Source organism: Macrobrachium rosenbergii, chromosome 10 (assembly GCF_040412425.1).
Source record: "Macrobrachium rosenbergii isolate ZJJX-2024 chromosome 10, ASM4041242v1, whole genome shotgun sequence".
NCBI classification, from domain to species: Eukaryota; Metazoa; Arthropoda; class Malacostraca; order Decapoda; family Palaemonidae; genus Macrobrachium; species Macrobrachium rosenbergii.
In genome coordinates, this window is record NC_089750.1 from 72388931 (window position 1) to 72409791 (window position 20861).

At 36.0% G+C, this 20861-nt stretch overlaps 1 protein-coding gene across 1 annotated transcript; it reads right to left on the reverse strand.

Annotated features, from left to right (window-relative positions):
• Positions 1-1739: 1739 nt before the first annotated feature.
• On the reverse strand, positions 1740-15997 carry LOC136843033 (protein Star-like). The gene is made up of 7 exons (XM_067111024.1): positions 15819-15997; positions 14319-14463; positions 9130-9176; positions 7299-7457; positions 5964-6169; positions 3037-3199; positions 1740-2303 (listed from the first exon to the last, which is right to left on the reverse strand). Exons 2-7 carry the CDS (start codon positions 14440-14442, stop codon positions 2094-2096), a joined length of 909 nt encoding a protein of 302 aa, XP_066967125.1. The 5' UTR covers positions 14443-14463; positions 15819-15997; the 3' UTR covers positions 1740-2093.
• Positions 15998-20861: the final 4864 nt, after the last annotated feature.

The following is a 20861-nucleotide window of genomic DNA, read 5'->3' on the forward strand; positions in this document are numbered from 1 at the left end:
AGAGCTGTGGACTAGCATTCGCTAGGCCCGAGTTCGAGTCTCCGGCTGGCTGATGAAGAGTTAGAGGAATTTACTTCTGTTGGTAGAAATTCATTTCTCGCTAAAATGTGGTTCGGATTCCACAATAAGTTGTAGGTGCCGTTGCTAAGTAACCAGTTGGTTCTTAGCCACGATAAAACAAGTCTAATCCTTCGGGCCAGCCCTAGGAGAGCTGTTAATCAGCTCAGTGGTCTGGTAAAACTAAGGTATACTTAAAAGTTTTAATCCCGGTCTGTTCTCGAGCCGTATATGCTGTCAGCAATAATTATAACGGCCCACACACATTTTTTGTTTACGAATGCATGGCGCAGCCAGCAAAGACAACGATTTGTCAGTGTTCACAGCATTCGACGCACAGCTAAATGGCTTCATTTCTGTTCACTTTCTTCAAGACAGCGAGGGTACAGAGAGAGAGAGAGAGAGGTCACTGCAAGAAATTCGTTTCCCGTTGTATCCACCTTTGCGGCGTTTTCAGTACAAGTCCGTCGGGGATGACCGTAAAAACATAAACAAAAGACTGTAAATATCATAAAGATAATGACCACAAAGAAATATTGGTCCTAGATAACGACCCCCGGACTTTGCTTGGGGTCACTATCTAGGAAAGATCCCTCGCTTGCAGTTCTTTGTCCTCTTCTTTACTTTTATCCGAAACAGACTTTATCTCTACAGTTATGGAGGTGTTGAATCATTCCTCCCTATCCGGCTCATATTTATATTGTTCCTAAGTATACCTTAGTTTTACCAGACCACTGAGCTGATTAACAGCTCTCCTAGGGCTGGCCCGAAGGATTAGACTTATTTTACGTGGCCAAGAACCAATTGGTTACTTAGCAACGGGACCTACAGCTTATTGTGGAATCCGAACCACATACATCGTCTTAACTTGATTGAATGCAAGATTCTAAAACAGTAGTTAATTGCGTGTGTATGCTTTTTAGCTTTCTGAAAAGAAAACTATTGTGCCGGCTTTGTCTGTCCGTCCGCACTTTTCTGTCCGCCCTCAGTGCTTAAAAACTACTGAGGCTAGAGGGCTGCAAATTGCTATGTTGGTCATCCACCCTCCAATCATCAAATATACCAAATTGCAGCCCTCTGGCCTTAGTAGTTTTTATTTTATTTAATGTTAAAGTTAGCCATAATCGTGCGTCTGGCAACGATTTAGGCCGGGCCACCACCGGGCCTTGGTTAAAGTTTCATGGACCACGTCTCACGCAGCATTATACCGAGACCACCGAAAGATAGATCTATTTTCGGTGGCCTTGATTATTCGATGTAGAAAAACTCGATTGCGCCAAAGAAACTTCGGAGCATTTTTTACTTTATTTTTTATTAAGGCACTGTCGAACTTCCCAGTTCCAGGTGTGTTTTATTCCTCACACCGCTGGACTGTGGACCCTCAAAAGTTCAAACCAAGATGCAATGCATTACTACCCTAAAACAATTCACCATATATTTTACCCATTTGTTTATCTTTCTTGTTCTATGTTTATTGATGTATTTTGTTTCATTTCTAATAACTGATCTCTTCTTTCTGTATTTTTTTTTTCTGTAACTTCTTTCAAAGAACGACATATTCTTTGGAAGCTTGAATTTCAAGTCAGTAGCCCATATGTACGCTTGTTCCATATGAATAGGGATCATGTGCTGAATAATAATAATAATAATAATAATAATAATAATAATAATAAATGAAAGACTGTTCATTTTAATATTTATTAGAATAAGACACAGATGCAAACTACAAAAGAGAAGAGCGTACAAAATAGAAAAGTCGGCGCTACCGCAAAATCGGCGTTTTCTGAAGTAGGTGACATTATAAAGTCGGCGCTATCCTGAAGTCGGCGCTATCGTGAAATCTGCGCTATCCTGAAGCAACGTCCTTCGAACAAACTCTTCTGTCTTCAGTACACTCCTGAAGGACCTTCGTCCTGAAACAAAGTATAAACAAACTAGGTGCTGTCTTGAAAAGGCGCGCTATCAAATGGGAGTCGACGACGCTAGGGAGTTTCAAGTATATACTGACTCTGGTCGACGATATCCCGAAGTCGGCGCTATCGCAAAGGATTGACCCCTCGGAGGACGGTGCCCCACACTTCGGCGGACACGAAGAAGGCGTCGACGCCTTTGGTGCCGAGGTATTTATAGCCCCTCTCCTCCATGTAGCGGATGAGGTGGTTCACGTCCTCAGGGATTTTGAGCTTGTTAACTTCCACGTCAATTACGTGGATCGTCAGTTTGTCCCATGGTATCGTCTTCAGTACCTGAAAAAATAACAACATTTCAGGGTTTTATCTATAGACCTCTCTCTCTCTCTCTCTCTCTCTCTCTCTCTCTCTCTCTCTCTCTCATATATATTTATAGCCAGAAGAGAGTGTTAAAAGGCACAAGTACCAAGCGCTTTCGTGGATGTAATATATACGCTTCTTCAGGGTACAGTGTGCCCTGAAGAAGCGTATATATACAACACGAAAGCACTTGGTACTTGTGCCTTTTTTATATTTCCTTTTGGCTCTTGCAGTATATTTAGTCACGTGATCTTTACGATGGTATAGCATATATATATATATATATATATATATATATATATATATATATATATATATATATATATATATATATATATATATACATACATACATATATACAGTATATTATTGTTATTTTACGAGAAAGAGGATCATTCTTGCTCGTGTGAATGTATCCCAGAGAACTGACGGATTTGTCATTTAAATACCGCAATTAAGTTTTTTTTTTTTTTTTTTCGGGGGGGGGTATTCCAGTGAACCAGTGGTGCTATTCATTTCTTTTGAACCTTTGTACCTTCCCTTTAAAGGACGTTTCATCCTTAAATCCTGAACGGATTAAGTGAAAAAAAATTTAGTTTTTTTTGTGTGTGTGTATTCCAGTGAGGCAGTGGTACTATTCATTTTTTTAAAATCTCTCTACCTTCCCTTTAAAGGACGTTTCATCTCTCAGTCCTTAACTGATACAGACCTTCATCTCAGATCCTTCGATATCTAGGGACATGTAGTCGATGACGGAGACGTTGAGTGCCAGGAGGATCGAAAACAGCGGGACAGTTTTGACGGTGACTGTGGTGGCACCAGTGCCACTTCCGGACTTTATTTTACTCAGCAATCCGCTTGGTCCAGCGATCCTGGGGTGCGTCAGATAGAGTTCAGATAGTTGTTATTATTATTATTATTATTTGATGGGAGTAGACCCTCTTTCAGTTATGTTAAAGAGAATGGCAGCATCTGTGAAATTGATTTTGGATATGGTCTTCTCAATTCGTCTTATTATTTTTTCTCATCAGGGCTGATACTTGCTGATAACTGCCCGACGTTCATGCCCAGACTATGAACATCGGTCCGTTATTAGCAAGTATCAGCCCTGATGAGAAGATAATAATAAGAAGGATTGAGAAGACCATATATAAAATCAATTCAGCTGATGCTGCCATTCTCTTTAACAAAATATTATTATTATTATTATTATTATTATTATTATTATTATTATTATTATTATTATTATTATTATTACAAAATAAATGCAGCTGAAGCAGCAATAATATTCAATAAAACCTGTTTAAAAGAGGGTCTGATGCCAAATTACATTATTATTATTATTATTATTATTATTATTATTATTATTATTATTATTATTATTATTCAGAAGACTTCCCAATTCTTAAGGAATAAGTCCACAGGGCCATTGACATGAAATTCAAGCTCCCAAAGAATACTTTGTTCACTTGAAAGTAACAAAAGGTAATAGCAAATACAGACAGAAGGGATCAGTTATTAGCAAAGAAAAATATACATTTAACAAATGATAAATAAATAGACGAAAATGTAAGGAAATTATCAATTACAAGGAGAATTGCTGTAGAGTAGTTAGCGGAAACACCAGCTTACAAATCATCATTAAAATAAATGTCAGCCCTTTTCTTCTGCATAGCAAAGTCCATTTTGAATTCCGACGTTTCATGTAATTCCGCAGCGAATTCTGACAAGTTTATAGTTATAAGTTAAAGTTTGGGGGTCTCAGTCCACCCCACGTGCTATCTATTGCCTCTCGGGCGGACTTCAGCCGGGTAACCCGCCCCCCGCAACCATGTCGTCACTCATGGCAGTAACCATCCGGTAGACCAAGATCTTGCGGTAGATAGTCTCACTCTCCGCCCCTTGACGGGGAGCGAACGCTGGTCCCCGAGATTGAGTATATGCAATGGAGACCATACAGGTTATGAATTAATACCGTAGGCTAATCTCTGAGATAAATATATCAAGGGATTCCCGTTCTCTACATTTTTAAGTGCCCTTAGAAATCCCCAGAGATATTATTTTGTCAGCGAGACGGAAAAATGCGAGTGAACCGTAAATATGTAGTCACCTGTGACTGCACTGCTGTAAAAATAATAATGACGTCTATGGTAGTGATAGTGAAAATGTTGATAACAATAATAGTGATAATGATGATTATGGTGTCATCATCTTCAACATTGTTGTTGGATTTTTTAAAAATAAGTTTGGAATGATTTACATAGATTTATAAAAAAAAAATCTGCTATGTATTTATCGACGAGAATCTACCTTAGACCAATCATTGTGAAATGCAGAGAAAAGTGCAAGAAATTCACAAATTGCTTATTTTTTTTTTTTTAGACGATTTCTCAACTTTAATGAAAGGCAACTGGTGTGATTTCGTAATTGCTATCAGCTGCAGTGACGTCAAAAGCGAAAGTTTAGCCTGCCGAATGTAAAAAAAAAAAAAATCGTTATTATCGTCAACTACAGAAATATAGCGATGACTCATATACTGAAGAGATAAAGCCCTTTCTTCAGATTACCTTGAATTCATCAATGTCTGTCTCTCTCGGTCTCATCTCATTCGAGGTTGTCAAGGCCAGTCTCTTGATTATTTAACCGATATATATATATATATATATATATATATATATATATATATATATATATATATATATATATATATATATATATATATATATATATATATATATATATATATATATATATACATACATACACACACGTCAAATGCAAGGGCCGGTATGATAGACTCTCCGAAGTTTTTATGTACATTTATATATGTGTATATATATATATGTGTGTGTGTGTATGTGTATTTCAAATGCAGAGGCTTAATATGATGGGCTGCCCAAATCTTGCATGTGTCTCCAGCCGGAAGAAAATAAGAAAATGGATGAGAAGTGATGCTAAAAGAGAAAAATACAAAAAGCAAATGTTTATTACATGATAAATTAGTGAAATATTTTTGAATATGAGAGAGAGAGAGAGAGAGAGAGAGAGAGAGAGAGAGAGAGAGAGACGCATCTCCAGCCTGAAGAAAATAAGAAAATAGACGAGAAGCGGTGCTGAACGAGAAAAATAAAAAAGCAAATGTTTATTACATGATTAATCTGTGAAATACTTTGGAATGAGAGAGAGAGAGAGACCAAGGAAACGTTTAATAGGGAGATTAAACTCCATATTCTGTCACAAGTTATACCACATCATCAAAAATGTAAGGTGTGCGGTTAGTGAGCTTTGGTCAAATCGCATGCATTCATACTTGGTGTGTGTGTGTGTGTGTGTGTGTGTTTCCGTGTAGGTGTATATTTAAAATCTACTGGCTACATAAATTAAGAGCTGAATAAATTGAGGCTACCACCTGGGTGCTGAACTCTTGAATAGCTGCGAAGCAAGGAAGAACGTGCGCCACATTTTGTAATATTTTCCAAAGAGCCTGTTGAAGGAGCGGAATTCCTCTGATATAGTAAATATTATTAATTTTGTATGCACTCGTAAAAGGGTATGTATAGTGCGCGTGTTTGTATGTGCGCATGCGTGTTTTTGGACACCCAATCGTTAACCCGTCAAGAGCCTGTTTTAGCTTACCTCATCTGCGTCTTGGATGCCCTTTGGTTGAGCGAAAGGGCGCAGTTGATTGTGTGCGCTTTCCTTCCCTTAACTTGCAACAGCTTGTACGTCGCCGGGTTGGGTTCTATTAGCAAGCCCGTCCATCCAAGCTCTCTCTCAAAATAAAGGGAATTGCTGAAGGTTTCCCCATCCACGGCCCCAGCTTCGAGAAAGAAGCCGTTTCTCTGAAGAAAATAAAAAAAAATCTACATCTTAACTCCTGCATACTGTCATTTTTTTTTTCTTGATAAGCTCTCCACTGGAATCCTTGAAGTCCAAACGGAATGACTGAAGGAATTCGCCTTCACTTACACAAATCTCTCTGCCCTCTGACCAGCGAGGGTTCAAATCTCAACGGAAGGACAATTTCTCCACTCATTTCCTTTAGGACTTCAATGTTTTTAGTAGAAAGCATATAATAGAATATTATGAAATGGAAGTCGAGAGGTCATTATGACAAATAAATTGACAGAATTGAAAAACATAGACTTATATTACCTCTATCTGTTTTTATAGTGATATTATTTGATATTAACAGGCAGGAGGTTAGTGATAATAATACAGAATAATTAGTTTGGAGTTTTGTTACCTGGAATATCAATGGTTTTCTTTTTATTCCTCCAGGTTTTGTTTAAAAAAAAGCCATAATACTCTATCACTGGTTATCATCCCATTGAACTGCCGGAGGGGGGTTAGTGCTGTCAGTGCACCTCATGCGGTGCCCTGTAGGCGTTACTTAAGGTTCTTTGAAGCGTGCCTTCGGCCCGTAGATGCAACCCCTTTCGTTCCTTTTACTGTATCTCCTTTCATATTCGCTTTCTTCCATCTTACTTTCCACCATCTCCTAACAACTGATTCATAGTGCAACTGCTTTGAGGTTTTCCTCCTGTTACACCTTTCAATCTTTTACTGTCAATTTCCGTTTCAGCGCTGAATGACCTCATTGGTCCCAGTGCCTGGGAGGTGGGGTTCTTAACAGGAATTAAGGCGTTGTTTGCCAGAGGGAAAGTAGTAATATTGATAATAATGATAATATAAAAAAGAGCAAGGAGATGAGAAGAAATTTATTTCTGTATCCTTGCTCGATCCAAGCGACCAATTGGCAATCGCATGCTCTCTCTCTCTCTCTCTCTCTCTCTCTCTCTCTCTCTCTCTCTCTCTCTCTCTCTCTCTCTCTCTCTCTCTCTCTCTCTCTCTCACACACACACCTTTCCTTTAAGAATCAGGCTATTCTTCTCTCTCTCTCTCTCCTTTCCTTTAAGGATCAGGCTATTCTTCTCTCTCTCTCTCTCTCTCTCTCTCTCTCTCTCTCACCTTTCCTTTAACGATCAGGGTATCGACGATTTGTCCTTGGCTGTACTCAGAGAAATGTTTTTTTGCCGGTTCCCTTAGGTTGTACGGTACCTTGGAAGGCGGATGGAGCATTTTTCTACGAATATAATCGACCAGCTTTGGACTGTCCATTGGGTTGCCCTGGGGAAAATCATATTATTATTATTATTATTATTATTATATTATTATTTATTATTAATTATTATTATATTATTATTATTATTATTATTATTATTATTATTATTATTATTATTATTATTATTATTATATTATTATTATTATTAGAAGGAAGTAGACAGCTCTGTCTTAAACTAGGCCTGCATAATTAGGGTTAATTATTATCGAGCCTTCTCAGTTTTCCTTATAATTCTTTTCTTTTCCACGTCAATATGGGGCAGTAATGGGCGGAGGTCCGTATTTCTCTGCCAATATATTAGCGTTGGCCAATTACCGTCCAGTGTTGACATGGAAGGGAAAAATATTACGAGGAAAATTGAGAAGATGCAATATAAAATTTACTCAAATAATGAAGCTGGCATATTGAACAGGGTTTATTATTATTATTATTATTATTATTATTATTATTATTATTATTATTATTATTATTATTATTATTATTGTCTGACTCTAATGCCTGGTTGCTAGGTGGAAATGAGGAATGTGGGGAATATCGAAGAGAATGTTTGAAGAGTGGAATATTCCCGCTTCAACCGCTATGTTAAGAATGGAATTTCTTTATCAAAAATAATATGTACACAATTGACCAGAAAGTGTCGTACTTTTAATTTTCATATTTCGTGATGCAATGAAGTGTCTTCGGTGTTGGACGCACCCTGTTTTGAATAGTTATACGATTTTTTGATAAATGATTTACAATATGCTGTTGGAAATTGTTCATGTAGGTTGGGAATTAGTATTTCACCGCGAAAACCACGCTGAATCTTCACCGTTATTCAACAAAAGCTGATCATTTGGAGGGGGTACCCCTCCCCTCCCCTAGTAATTGTCTGTGCCAAATTTTATCAAAATCCGCTCGTTTGCTTTTGAAATATTTCGATGCAACTCAGGCACACACTTCTGTTTTCGAATTGTTTCGTTAAAACTTTGACACTTCAGTACAGAAAAGAGGATATCGAGATTAATACGTTTGTATAGGTTGCTATTTCTGGCGATGAATTATCATTATTATGAACGTAGATGTTACCACTGGTTAATACTGATTAAGCGCCTGTGGTTAGTTAACAGTTATCTTGGTGGAGGTCATTCCCAAATATATTTAACTTGGTGGAGGTCGTTCCCCAAATATATTTATCCTGGTGGAGGTCTTCCCCAACTATACTTATCATACAGCTGTTTGCGAAATTAAATTGCACATTTGTTTATTTATGCAATTTACTTATCAGTATTATCTTTCATATCAACGATGTGTTGTGGGGGATGTTTCTCATATTTGTACAAGCCAGTGAATCGTGTTATCATGCACGTTGAATGAAGACTATTTATAATAGCCTAAAGTTTTGATTGGTCCTGTTACTATGACTGAATGAAGGCGATTTTTTTTCGTTTATTTATAGATATTTTTGGAATAAGATATCCCATATGAGTTGTAGGAGATATTTTTCAACTATTTTTTACACGTGGCTGCCTCATTGTTTATGCCGAAAAAAATTATGAGAAGAAATATATGGGATTTCCTAATCGAATACAAGACCAGAATGTCATAATTCTTGTTTTTAATGTGTACAGGCATCTTATTTTTAGAGTGTTTTATTTCAGTTGTGATCAGTAATAACTATACATTAACAATTCTTACCACTAGTTCTTCGTAAGAGGCAGCTGGCGGTTCCGCAACGGAATCGTCTGTAAAAAAAAAAAAAAAAAAAAAGATTAACGAAAATAACGAGTGACATTTTCGTAGGTTTTTTAAGCTTACTGCTATAGTGTGCAGTTTTTTTTCTTGCTATTTATCTAATTTTCCGCAGGATTGCAATTACTATTTTTACTTTAGTTCTCCCTTATATTGCACCACATATGTTTCGCCATCGTCAGTTTGTGTGTGCATGTGTGTGTGTGCTTGTTTCTAAAATATCTTGAGAACATATTGATGAGTTGTTGCTTGCGAAATGGTCGTCCATTACTTGTAATCGTTATTATTAGCACACCATAAGTAGATCTCAATGTAATCGTGATGTTGTCACCCATTCATTAAAGAAAACGTTCTCAAGATTTGTGAAAGAAAACGTAATTGACTTAGTTTATTTGGGTAACTATGATAAAGGCGCGTCTTGTTCACTAATGCGAGAGCCTCTCGTCATTATCATCATCATGTTTGACATAGGAGGCAGAAAATAATTGTAAAACATTTCCTATTTTCTTTTTCTCACACTTAATATTAACGACAGTTATATGTGAATTGAGGATGGTTACAAGCAAGTTAAAAGGGGTAAGAGAGGACTAGATACCACGAAGTCCGGTTAGAAAGTCTTAGTGTAATGGAAAAGATGGAGAATGTTTTTTAGATGTCTTGGTTATACGTATGTGAAAATGATTTATGATGAGTAAATCTTCTAAGAAAATAACAATAAACAATATAAGACATATATATAAATATATACAGTATATATATATATATATATATATATATATATATATATATATATATATATATATATATATATATATATCCATTTTCTCCATTAGAGGATGGCATCATGAGTAAAGGCTTTCGATTCTCAACCAGAGATGGGATCGCTAGCCCTGTTCCCTTTCTTCACCCTAGCTAATGTTGGTATTCACGTATTGCAGTTCATACTTTCCAAGCTGCAAAAAAGATATGTATATATATATATATATATATATATATATATATATATATATATATATGTATGTATGTATGTATGTATATGTGTGTGTGTGTGTGTATGAACACATGGGAACGTGTTTTATAGAAATGAATTTCTGACTCATATCGGAAATGAACCCAAGTCTAGCTATACTTACTTTTCAAGTGAGAGACCAGGACGTTAGCAGTTCATCCGCTAAGACCCTAAAGGAAGTTGGAACTTGAGTACTCCATACCTGAGGTTTTTCCCGGGCAGGTGCCTAACGCCAAACATACCAACGAATTTGACCCAACTTCCCAACCCAACAGGAAGTGAATTGCTAATATTTCATTCGACTTTCCCCATCACCGTGAGATATGTATTTTATAATATATATATATATATATATATATATATATATATATATATATATATATATATATATATATATATATATATATATACATATATTAATATATGTATATTATATATATATATATATATATATAGCAGACAAGTTCATGAATTGTTCCAAAACAGCTGTTGCTAGAACGATCAACTTTTATTGTTCACAAGTGTTTTGTTGGCTTGATTAATCGAACTGAAAAATTTTATATCTAAACATTGTTCAGACATAAACTTTCGAGTTATGACAATGAGAATCTTTTATCTCAACTTAGGCTCTAAAGCAGCGGTTCTTATACCCTTTTCAATGTATGCACCCCTTTCAAATCAGCAGTCAGTTCTCGCACCCCCTGAAGTGCTGAAATTAAAAAAAAAAGCTAAAATACAAAGTTGATATGATGTATATTAAGAACAAAACCACGCTGCCACTTCATTAGGAAATTAGATGTAGGTTTATCCATAGCACAGAGCACTGCTGTAGAAATAATAATAATAATAATAATAATAATAATAATAATAATAATAATAATAATAATAGAGAAGACTCAATGCAAGATCAATGCAGCTGATGCAGCAATTTCTTTCAATAGCTCTTGCTTGAAAGAGGGACTGTTACCAATAATAATAATAATAATAATAATAATAATAATAATTATTATTATTATTATTATTATTATTATTACTTTATTTTATTTTATTTTTATTTTTTTTGCTGAAAAAATAACGTGCGTATATAACAGCGTATAATGCTTTATTAGCCGCGGCCCGGTGGTGGCCTGTCATGTAGCGTTGCTAGACGCACGATCATGGCTAACTTTAACCATAAATAGCATAAAAACTACTGAGGCTAGAGGGATGCAATTTGGTATGTTTGATGATTGGAGGGTGGATGATCAGCATACCAATTTGCAGCCCTCTAGCCTCGGTAATTTTTAAGATCTGAGGGCGGACAGAAAAAGTGCTGATAGAAAAAAGTGAGGACAGAAAAAGGTGCGGACGGACAGACAAAGCCATCTCAATAGTTTTCTTTTATAGAAAACAAATAAGAAACAAGAGTTTGTGGCCTATAAAGATTGTGATTTTAAGTGATATTCATAGTTATTCCAAATATGAACTCAAACAAGACATAGAGTCCAAAGTTTCAGCCTTCTGAATTAACTGCTGTCAAGAACGAAGAAGAAATTATGTCAAAAAAAAAAGAAACAAGTGTTTGCCGAAACTCCAAAAAAATGTTTTATATTTATTCGAATCAACGAACACCTGGGCCTTCTGTCCTCATTGGAAGGTTCTTCTCGCAGTCTGTGTGACGATGATAACAAAAGATAAAAAAAAATATTGTATGAACATTCAGCAAAAGAGAAGCTTTCCCCCGGGGAGAATGGCATTTTATTGAGAATTTTAAAGTTCGGGTTTCCCCCTGGTGTTGATCAGTGGTTCTTAGCCAGGGGTCCTCGCACGCATAGGGGGTGCGAAGCCTGTTCCTAAGGGGTGCGAGAATGCCTATGAATAATTAAAGCAAATTATATTTCTGTATATGCATATTATTTTTTTCTGAAAAATAAAATAAAATAAAATAATAATAATAATAATAATAATAATAATAATAATAATAATAATAATTTTTTATTTCAGCAATTCAGTGGTGCGAGAAATGACTGCTGATTTGAAAGGGGTGCGTACATTGAAAAAGCTTAAGAACCACTGGAGTAGATGTTCTCTTGGGAAATTCTAGGGGAAAATGTCACCAGAGGTTAGATAGATGCTCTGGGAGATTATTACAAAAAATAAGTTTACTCTTATCTAACGTGTAGGGAAATCTGTTGGAAGTTTTAATTTAAAGTACCACATCTTTGTCATAATTTGTTGCCTAAGAGGATTCTATAGAAGTGTTCCGTTATGTGTGTGTGTGTATGTATGTATATATATATATATATATATATATATATATATATATATATATATATATATATACACACATATATATATATATATATATATATATATATATATATATATATATATATATATATATATATAGAACACACGCATATATAAAGTCAAACACCACGGAGAAAGTGAAACAACGGAGTGGTTGCTAGGCCTTTCGACTTACTCTCCGTTACTTAGATAAGTAAAGGACAAGAAGTCGAAAGGCCTTGCAGTACTCCATTGTTTCTCTTTCCTTCGTGGATTTTGTCTTTACTTATACCTTATACATTGTAGTAACCGCAATACCTTCTTAAGTTCTCGATCTCTTCAATTCACGCTTTGTTCATAGGCTTTGTAGTGGCAGGCTTATAAAGAAATTGTGAAGAAATCGGAGAATTGATAGGGCATTGCAATTATCATGAGTTGCATACATATCTAGTGAAAAGTGATCAGCGCATTTTATATATATATATATATATATATATATATATATATATATATATATATATATATATATATATATATATATATACATACAGAAATAATATATATATATATATATATACAGAAATAATCATCAACACACAATCACGTGTGGAACGGAAATAAATTTCTGACTCACATCAGGATCGAACCCAGGTTCCAACTTCTTTGACTTGCGTGGCTTGGTTGGCAGCGGTCTCGTCTTTCAATTGAAAGACCTGGGTTCGATCATGACGTGAGTCAGAAATCTATATATATACAATATATACATATATATATATATATATATATATATATATATATATATATATATATATATATATATATATATATATATATATATATATGATGATGTAAGCATTAAACCGTTTTTGCTGACGGGTTGTGCCTCTGGGGGAAAGCATGAACATCTATTCAGAAGACATCCATACAACACACCCTTTTCTTAGACCTACTTTTACAGCAAACCAGTCACTCTCATATTCTAGTACAAGCTTCACTCTCGTAACAAAGACTTTTGTTTCTTCTCCCAAAACTTACCTTCTGCTTTTCAACATCATACACCTTCAACACCACCCACGTTACCTCTTATCAATTATGTTAAAATCTCTCTCTGGTTCCCACCCACTTCCTGGTGTAAACTCACACTGCTCTTCCCCTAAGAGTCCTCTGCTATCTATCGTATTTTCTCGATCAAAATCCTCCCCAGGAAATTTAACAGTTCGGCAGGAAATATGCTTTTGTTACGTACATGCAGTGCTATAGGCCTACATACGTGAAAAAGAGATACCATATGTTATATTGGGTCACTTGAGTCACAACGTTAAGAATAAAAGAAACAAGTAAGAAAAAAATGCGCCGAAGATTCCTCGGCGCAATCGAATTTTCTGTACAGGCGCTACAGCGTATAATCAAGGCCACCGAAAATAGATCTCTCTTTCGGTGGTCTCGGTATAATGCTGTATGATCCTAGGCCCATGAAACTTTAACCACGGCCCGGTGGTGACCTATCCTGTATAGTTGCTAGAGGCATGATTACAGCTGACTTCAACCTTAAATAAAATAAAAACTACTGAGGCTAGATGGCTGCAATTTGGTGTGTTTGATGACTAGAGGGTGGATGATCAGCATACCAATTTTCAACCCTCTAGCCTTAAGTAGTTTTTAAGATCTGAGGGCTGACAGAAAAAGTGCGGGCGGACAGACAAAGCCAGCACAACAGTTTTCTTTTGCAGAAAACTGAAAGGAGAGACATACATGAATTTCAAGCTATAAATTTGTAAAAAAAAAAAAAAACATACTGGAATGAAAAATAAGACTGTAACAACAATAATGTAGAGCGGACTCAGTGCCGTAGGCCTACCTGGTGCCTTCACGTAGGGCTGGGAAGACCTTCTGCTGACATAATAGCTGTACAAAACCGTGAAGAGGGCAGCGGTTGCGAAGCCACTAAGGTATTTGTGAGCCCCAGGCGACAGTCTCCCCATACTCCAGGCGGACCGATTTGCCTGCGAAAGAGAAAACGGGAATTTGCCCTTGAAAAAGAACTTCCAAATATATATAATGGAACTAAAACTGAAAAGGCGCTTTGCTTATATCCAGAGGATGGAAAGAGGGTGAGGTGGTCTTTGAAAAAGTTGGATTGATAAACGGCTGCTAAAACTGGCGTCGCAACACCTGTGGTCTTTGGAAAGGACTTGCGTGAAAGACATGGATAGGATCTGATAAATTATATTTGATTGGAGGTGTTGCGAAAGTGCTTGGGGCAATGGCCTTTATATGCAGGCGAGAGAGAGAGGACTGAAATTAGGTATTAGTCTGCGAACACTTTTGGTTAGTTTAGCTCTATTTAAACAGGTCATTAAGTTAAAAAATCCCAAATCTGTGTGACCGTCTTTGGACAAATTACTCATAAAATATTTGGTTACAGCACAATTGTAATTTGCCAGCCCCAGGGAGAGCACTCGTGTGATTTCCGAACTACGACTTGTTGGAAGAAGAACAAGAAGAAGAAGAAGAAGAAGAAGAAGAAGAAGAAGAAGAAGAAGAAGAAGAAAAAAGGGCCAGAGTGGCAAATCTGAATTAAATGAAGTCTAGTTTGTGACACTGATCACTCAGTTTGACCTGGCCGGTGCTGGATGAGATTCAGATATTGCAGGGAACCCTCAAACAGTATTAATACATTGTACATTTTAAAGCAGAATGTAGTTTGCCTCTCTCTCTCTCTCTCTCTCTCTCTCTCTCTCTCTCTCTCTCTCTCTCTCTCTCTCTCTCTCTCTCTCTCTCTCTCTCTCTCTCCCCGAGGTATTACTGTCTGACAAATCCTGTAATTGAAAAGAATCGAAGCTCCGGTTTCCAAAGGTTGTTAATGCGGAGGGCTCACAGATTATTCAATTTAACTGAAGACATTTAAACTGGCGTTGAAATTGTATAAGTGACCAGCGTTAATTTATTTATTCATTCATTCATTCATTTGCATGCTGAGGAAGCGTTTGTGTATTGCTCATTTTCACTTGCGTTTGTGATTTTTCGGGTCGATACGTGATGTGATCGATGTTGTATGTTTATAAAATAACTCGTGTGTGTGTGTGTGTGTGTGTGTATGTATATATATATATATATATATATATATATATATATATATATATATATATATTTATATTTAAATATATATATAAATAAATATATATATATATATATATATATATATATATATATATATATATATATATATATATATATATATACACACACACACACACGTGTGTGTGTAGTAGTATCTTTATGTGTGCTGATGTGCACGCATGGATTTCTATATCCCTAAGTACTCACACAAGACCTCACAGAGGAGAATGCCGCTTACCGTTCAGTATACAAGAAGTTCAGTGATGACACAGTTGCAAATCCGCCAATGCAATCCGGAGGCGACGATGACGATAGAACGTCCGTCTTGGACTGTGTTGCAACGCGTGACTGACGGTGAGTGAGCGAGTGAGTGAGAATGAGTGAGTCGACGTGTGCAACCTGAGCACGGGGGCAACTGCAGGCGGAGTGCCAGAGCCAGCAGGTGGACAAAAGGGGAAGAGAAGAGTGCCACGTCCCCTTTGACGTGGTGAATGAAACTGACGGTGGCGCTCTCGTGCATTGTGGATAGATACATGTGAAAAATTTATATATATATATATATATATATATATATATATATATATATATATATATATATATATATATATATATATATATATATATATATATATAAAGAGAGAGAGAGAGAGATTTTAGGAAGAGAAGGAGAGAAAGATTCAGGGAGAGACGGAAAGATAAAGATTCAGGAGAGAGAACGAGAGAAAGATTCAGGGAGAGAGAGAGAGATTCAGGGAGAGAGAGAGAGAGAGAGAGAGAGAGAGCAGAGAGAGATTCAGGGAGAGAGACAGAGAGAGATTCAGGGAGAGAGAGAGAGAACCAGGGAGAGAAAGAGAGACCGAGAGACAGACAGACAGAGATTCATCACTTCGTGAGACCTCACGGAAAGAGAACGTGTGGTTTTGAATTTTTTCCATTGACAGATGCTGAAGAAGCCAGTAGGGAAACCAGTGAATTTTGAGGGCTGATGAAATGTCTGCCGTTGCAATCGAATTTCGAGCACTGAAGACGACGCGTGCATTCTCGTCATCGTTACTTTGCGACACTTAGCGTTTTTGTGAAACTGATCACACGAGATACCATTCAACGGGGACGAACTTTACATCCCTCAAAATATTTCTTGGGTTTAGAGCAAATGCAACGCTTATCCAATCCTTCTCAGAATGGAAGTTAATCTCTAAACCTTTATATTATTATTATTATTATTATTATTATTATTATTATTATTATTATTATTATTATTATTATTATATTTTGGTCTGTCACAGCCATCTTATTGGACTGGGTGGTTTTTATAGTGTGGGGCTCCGGGTTTGCATCCTGCCACCTTAGGAGTCCATCACTTTTCTCACTATGTGCGCTGTTTCTAGTAGCACACTCTTCTACATGAGTCCTGGAGCTACTTCGGCATCTAGTGTTTCCAGATTCTTTTTCAGTGATCTTGGGATCGTGCCTAGTGTTCCTATGATTATTATTATTATTATGATGATTATTATTATTATTATTATTATTATTATTATTATTATTATTATTGTTATTATTATTATTATCGATTTAAATCCACGAACGATCACGTTTCGTTTGATAATAGGAGAAAAGGACCCATTTAGTGAAATATTTATATCCAAATATTTTTCTGTTGAAAAAATAATGCACAAATTTCACTCAACAGGTTTTTTATCTATTGCTATTACTTCCATTAGCTTTGGTTTTAATGTGTAAACAGTCTGCCAGATTTCATAGATTATGGTTAAAAGTATATATATATATATATATATATATATATATATATATATATATATATATATATATATATATATATGCTGGTACTCTCAGAACTGTAGAAAGGTAGAAGTAATTGTCTCCTAGATAACTGTTGAGTTTAACCTTCCTGAACCCCATCCACCTCTCTCTCTCTCTCTCTCTCTCTCTCTCTCTCTCTCTCTCTCTCTCTCTCTCTCTCTCTCTCTCTCTCTCAGTAGAGATACTGAATGAACACCTTACATTATTGTTTCAAAGATAACTGTTGAGTTGAACCCTCCTGAACCCCAGCCAGCTGTCTCTCTCTCTCTCTCTCTCCCTCTCTCTCTCTCTCTCTCTCTCTCTCTCTCTCTCTCTCTCTCTCTCTCTCTCTCTCTCTCAGCTGACGAAATATTTTAATAGTGTTCTTTTCAGTTTGTGAGAGCACACAGAGATTTTTTCTTTTTTCGGTGATTGGCGTTAGTATTTTTTTACGGCAGAAAACAAGTGCTCACAACTGCGATCACCTTTTTTTTATATTTATATATATAGATGAGCACAGATGTTCATAAAAAAAAGTTACGATTGGTATTGTATGAAATTTCGAAAGGGGAACAGACAAACTGATCAATAAATAATAGGAATAAAAGAAGAAATAAATAAAGATATGCAGAACTATTAGAAGAAAGAGATAAATATATGCAGAGTTATTAAAACAAATAGATAAATATATGCAAAGCTAATAGAAGAAATGGATAAATATATGCAGAGCTAATAGAAGAAATAAATAGATATATGCATAACTAATAATAGAAATAGATAGATATATGCAGAACTAATAGAGGAAATAGATGAATATATGTAGAACTATTAGAAATACCAAATAAACATTTGCAGAGGTAATAGATGAAATTGATTAATATATGATAAATAAGAGAATACAAATATATGCAAAATTAGCAGAAGAAATACATGAATATATGCTGAACTATTAGAAGATGATTATATGCAGAGCTAATAGAAAAAATAGATATAATTATGCATAACTAATAAAAGAAATAAATAGAATGCAAAACTAATAGAAGAAACAGATAAATATATGCAGAACTAATCGAATAAATAAATAGATATATGCAAAACTAATAGAAGAAATAGATAAATACAAGAACTAATAGAAGAAATAGATAAATATGCGCAGAACTAATAGAATAAATAGATAAAATATATGCAGAACTAATAGAAGAAATCGCCTGAGAATTGGATATCTTGAAAGGAATAACACTCGTACAGGTCCTGCATTGTGACTCCTTTTGTGTGTCAAAGGGTGAATTTCTCTAAAAAAAAAAAGAAAAATCGGAAAAAAGGAAGATGAAAAGAAAAAGAGAAAAAGGAAGATATTCTTAAGGAAAAGAGAAAAGAAGGAAGTTAAAGAGAAACGAGAAAAGAGGGAAGACAAAAAGAAAAAAAGAAGGAAGATAAGAGAAAAGAGGGAGAATAAAAAGAAAAAGGGAAAGAAGGAAGCTAAAAAGAAATAGAGAAAAAAACATAAAAGAAAAAAGAAAAACAAAGAGAAAAAGGAAATTAAAGGGAAAAAGAGAAAAGAAGGAGGATAAAAAGTAGAAGACAAAAAGGAAGATAAATAGAAAAAGAGAGAAAAGGGAAGATAAATAGAAAAAGAGAAAAAGGAAGGGAAAGAGAAAAAGATAAGAAAGGAAGATAAAAAGAAAAAGAGAAAAGAAGGAAGATACAGAGAAAGAGAGAAAAGGAAAATGAAAAGAACAAGAGAAAAGAAGGAAGAAAAAGAGGAAAAGAGAAAAAGGAAGATGAAAAGAAAAAGAGAAAGGAAGGAAGACAATAATAAAAAGAGAAGAAGGAAGATACAGAGAAAGATAAAGAGAAAAAGATAAAAAAGGAAGACGAAAAGAAAAAGAGAAAAGAAGGGAGATACAGCGACAGAGAAAAAAAGAAGATGAAAAGAAAAAGAGAAAAGAAGGAAGATAAAAAGAAAGAGGAGAAAAATGAAGATAAAAAAGAGAAAAAAGGAAGATAAAGCATCGCAATGAAAAGATTCACTGGGTTAAGAGAGCGATTGCGAAGAGAGGCGCTGGTTGATTCCCCTTAAAAGATCCCCTTACAAACTATAAAAGAAATCTTTCTTTCCTAACACGCTCTGTCTACTGTCACCCCTCCCTCCCTCCCCTTAATGCTCCCCTACCCAGCCCCTCCCCACTCCCTTCCCCTGGACCTCAGTAGCACCACCACGGCCACTATGACCCTACAATACCCGACCTGTTCCTCCCCCTGTACCTCCTCCAATACCCACTTCTCCCCCTCCCCAGCATACCTCATTAAAGTGCTCTACTGTTTTCCCCTCCCCCTCCCCTACCCCTCCCCCTTTACCGATGCCCCCGTTTGCGATCCCTCCCCTCCTACACCAGCTGGTGGGTTCCCAGCGGGACAGTCTTGAAGACAAACGGGTCTCGTTAAAAATAGTCTATCCTGAATTTTATTATCCAAATAAAATGTGACATTCCTACCCACATGGAAACATATTAAGGCCGAGGAATAAAACACTGACGGGAAGAGGGACGAGAGAGAGAGAGAGAGAGAGAGAGAGAGAGAGAGAGAGAGAGAGAAATCTGCCGCGTCTTCTCTCACCTGACTGGCTTTTTTTTTTTTTTTATCTCGCAGTAAAGCTGTTATTGTAAAACGAAAGTGACGTGCAGGTGTGCTATATGCATCACAGGTTGAAATGTCTATTTGTTGAGTTTTCTAGAAACACTTGGGCATATTTCAAACAATCAGAAGCTCCTAAAGTCGAAAGACTCTCTTGCATAATTTATATAAATCCTCTTTATATAACTGACAGCGACACAAGTCCATGTTATATCAGGATCAGGTATATTTAAATATGAATTCTGATGTTTCCATGCACTGTTGTTGATGTTTATATTTACAAATCTGCAGTCATAACTTTCAAGAAGTACAAAAATTCCTAACAAGGGTTTTATCCAAGATTCAGCAACTGGAAAATGAATTAGGGAATGGCAGCCTCTTTTCTGAATTAGTGTTCTCCTTGCAGGAAACTGCTTTTTGTTGTCTGTTATATATGTGAATCCATTGCTTTTATATTTAAATACAAATATGTTTACTGCGTCTGTATACATAACTAAAACAGAACTCGTAGTTAAGTCAACTTCGTGTTTCTTGAGTAGTTTGTTAGACCCTGTAATCAAAATGATATGAATTTCAAAGACATTCGTATCCATCTTGTGCTACGACAGAATCTGTGATAAACTCTGGGTTTTGTGATCTTCCACTCAGTGAGACATCCCTTCATGCCATCACCTGAATACAGCTGTCCATACTGCCTCCACTGTGCCAATGAATATACCTAATGGTGTATCCTCACTACGGTAAAACGTTTCATGGACACATGTCGGCAACTCATTGCTCACATATCACCAACAGGTTGAGGACAGGTCAACCACTTGTTGCATACATATTAACAGCGGGTTGGAGA

What these genes read in the sequence shown, in the direction of transcription:
- LOC136843033 (XM_067111024.1), bottom strand. Translation starts at nt 14,442, where the DNA reads ATGGGGAGACTGTCGCCTGGGGCTCACAAATACCTTAGTGGCTTCGCA. An exon ending in CCTCTTACGAAGAACTAGTG is followed by an intron (nt 7,458 to 9,129) that starts GTAAGAATTGTT and finishes GATTTTCCCCAG; the next exon opens with GGCAACCCAATGGACAGTCC. An exon ending in TCGAAGGATCTGAGATGAAG is followed by an intron (nt 2,304 to 3,036) that starts GTCTGTATCAGT and finishes TTATTTTTTCAG; the next exon opens with GTACTGAAGACGATACCATG.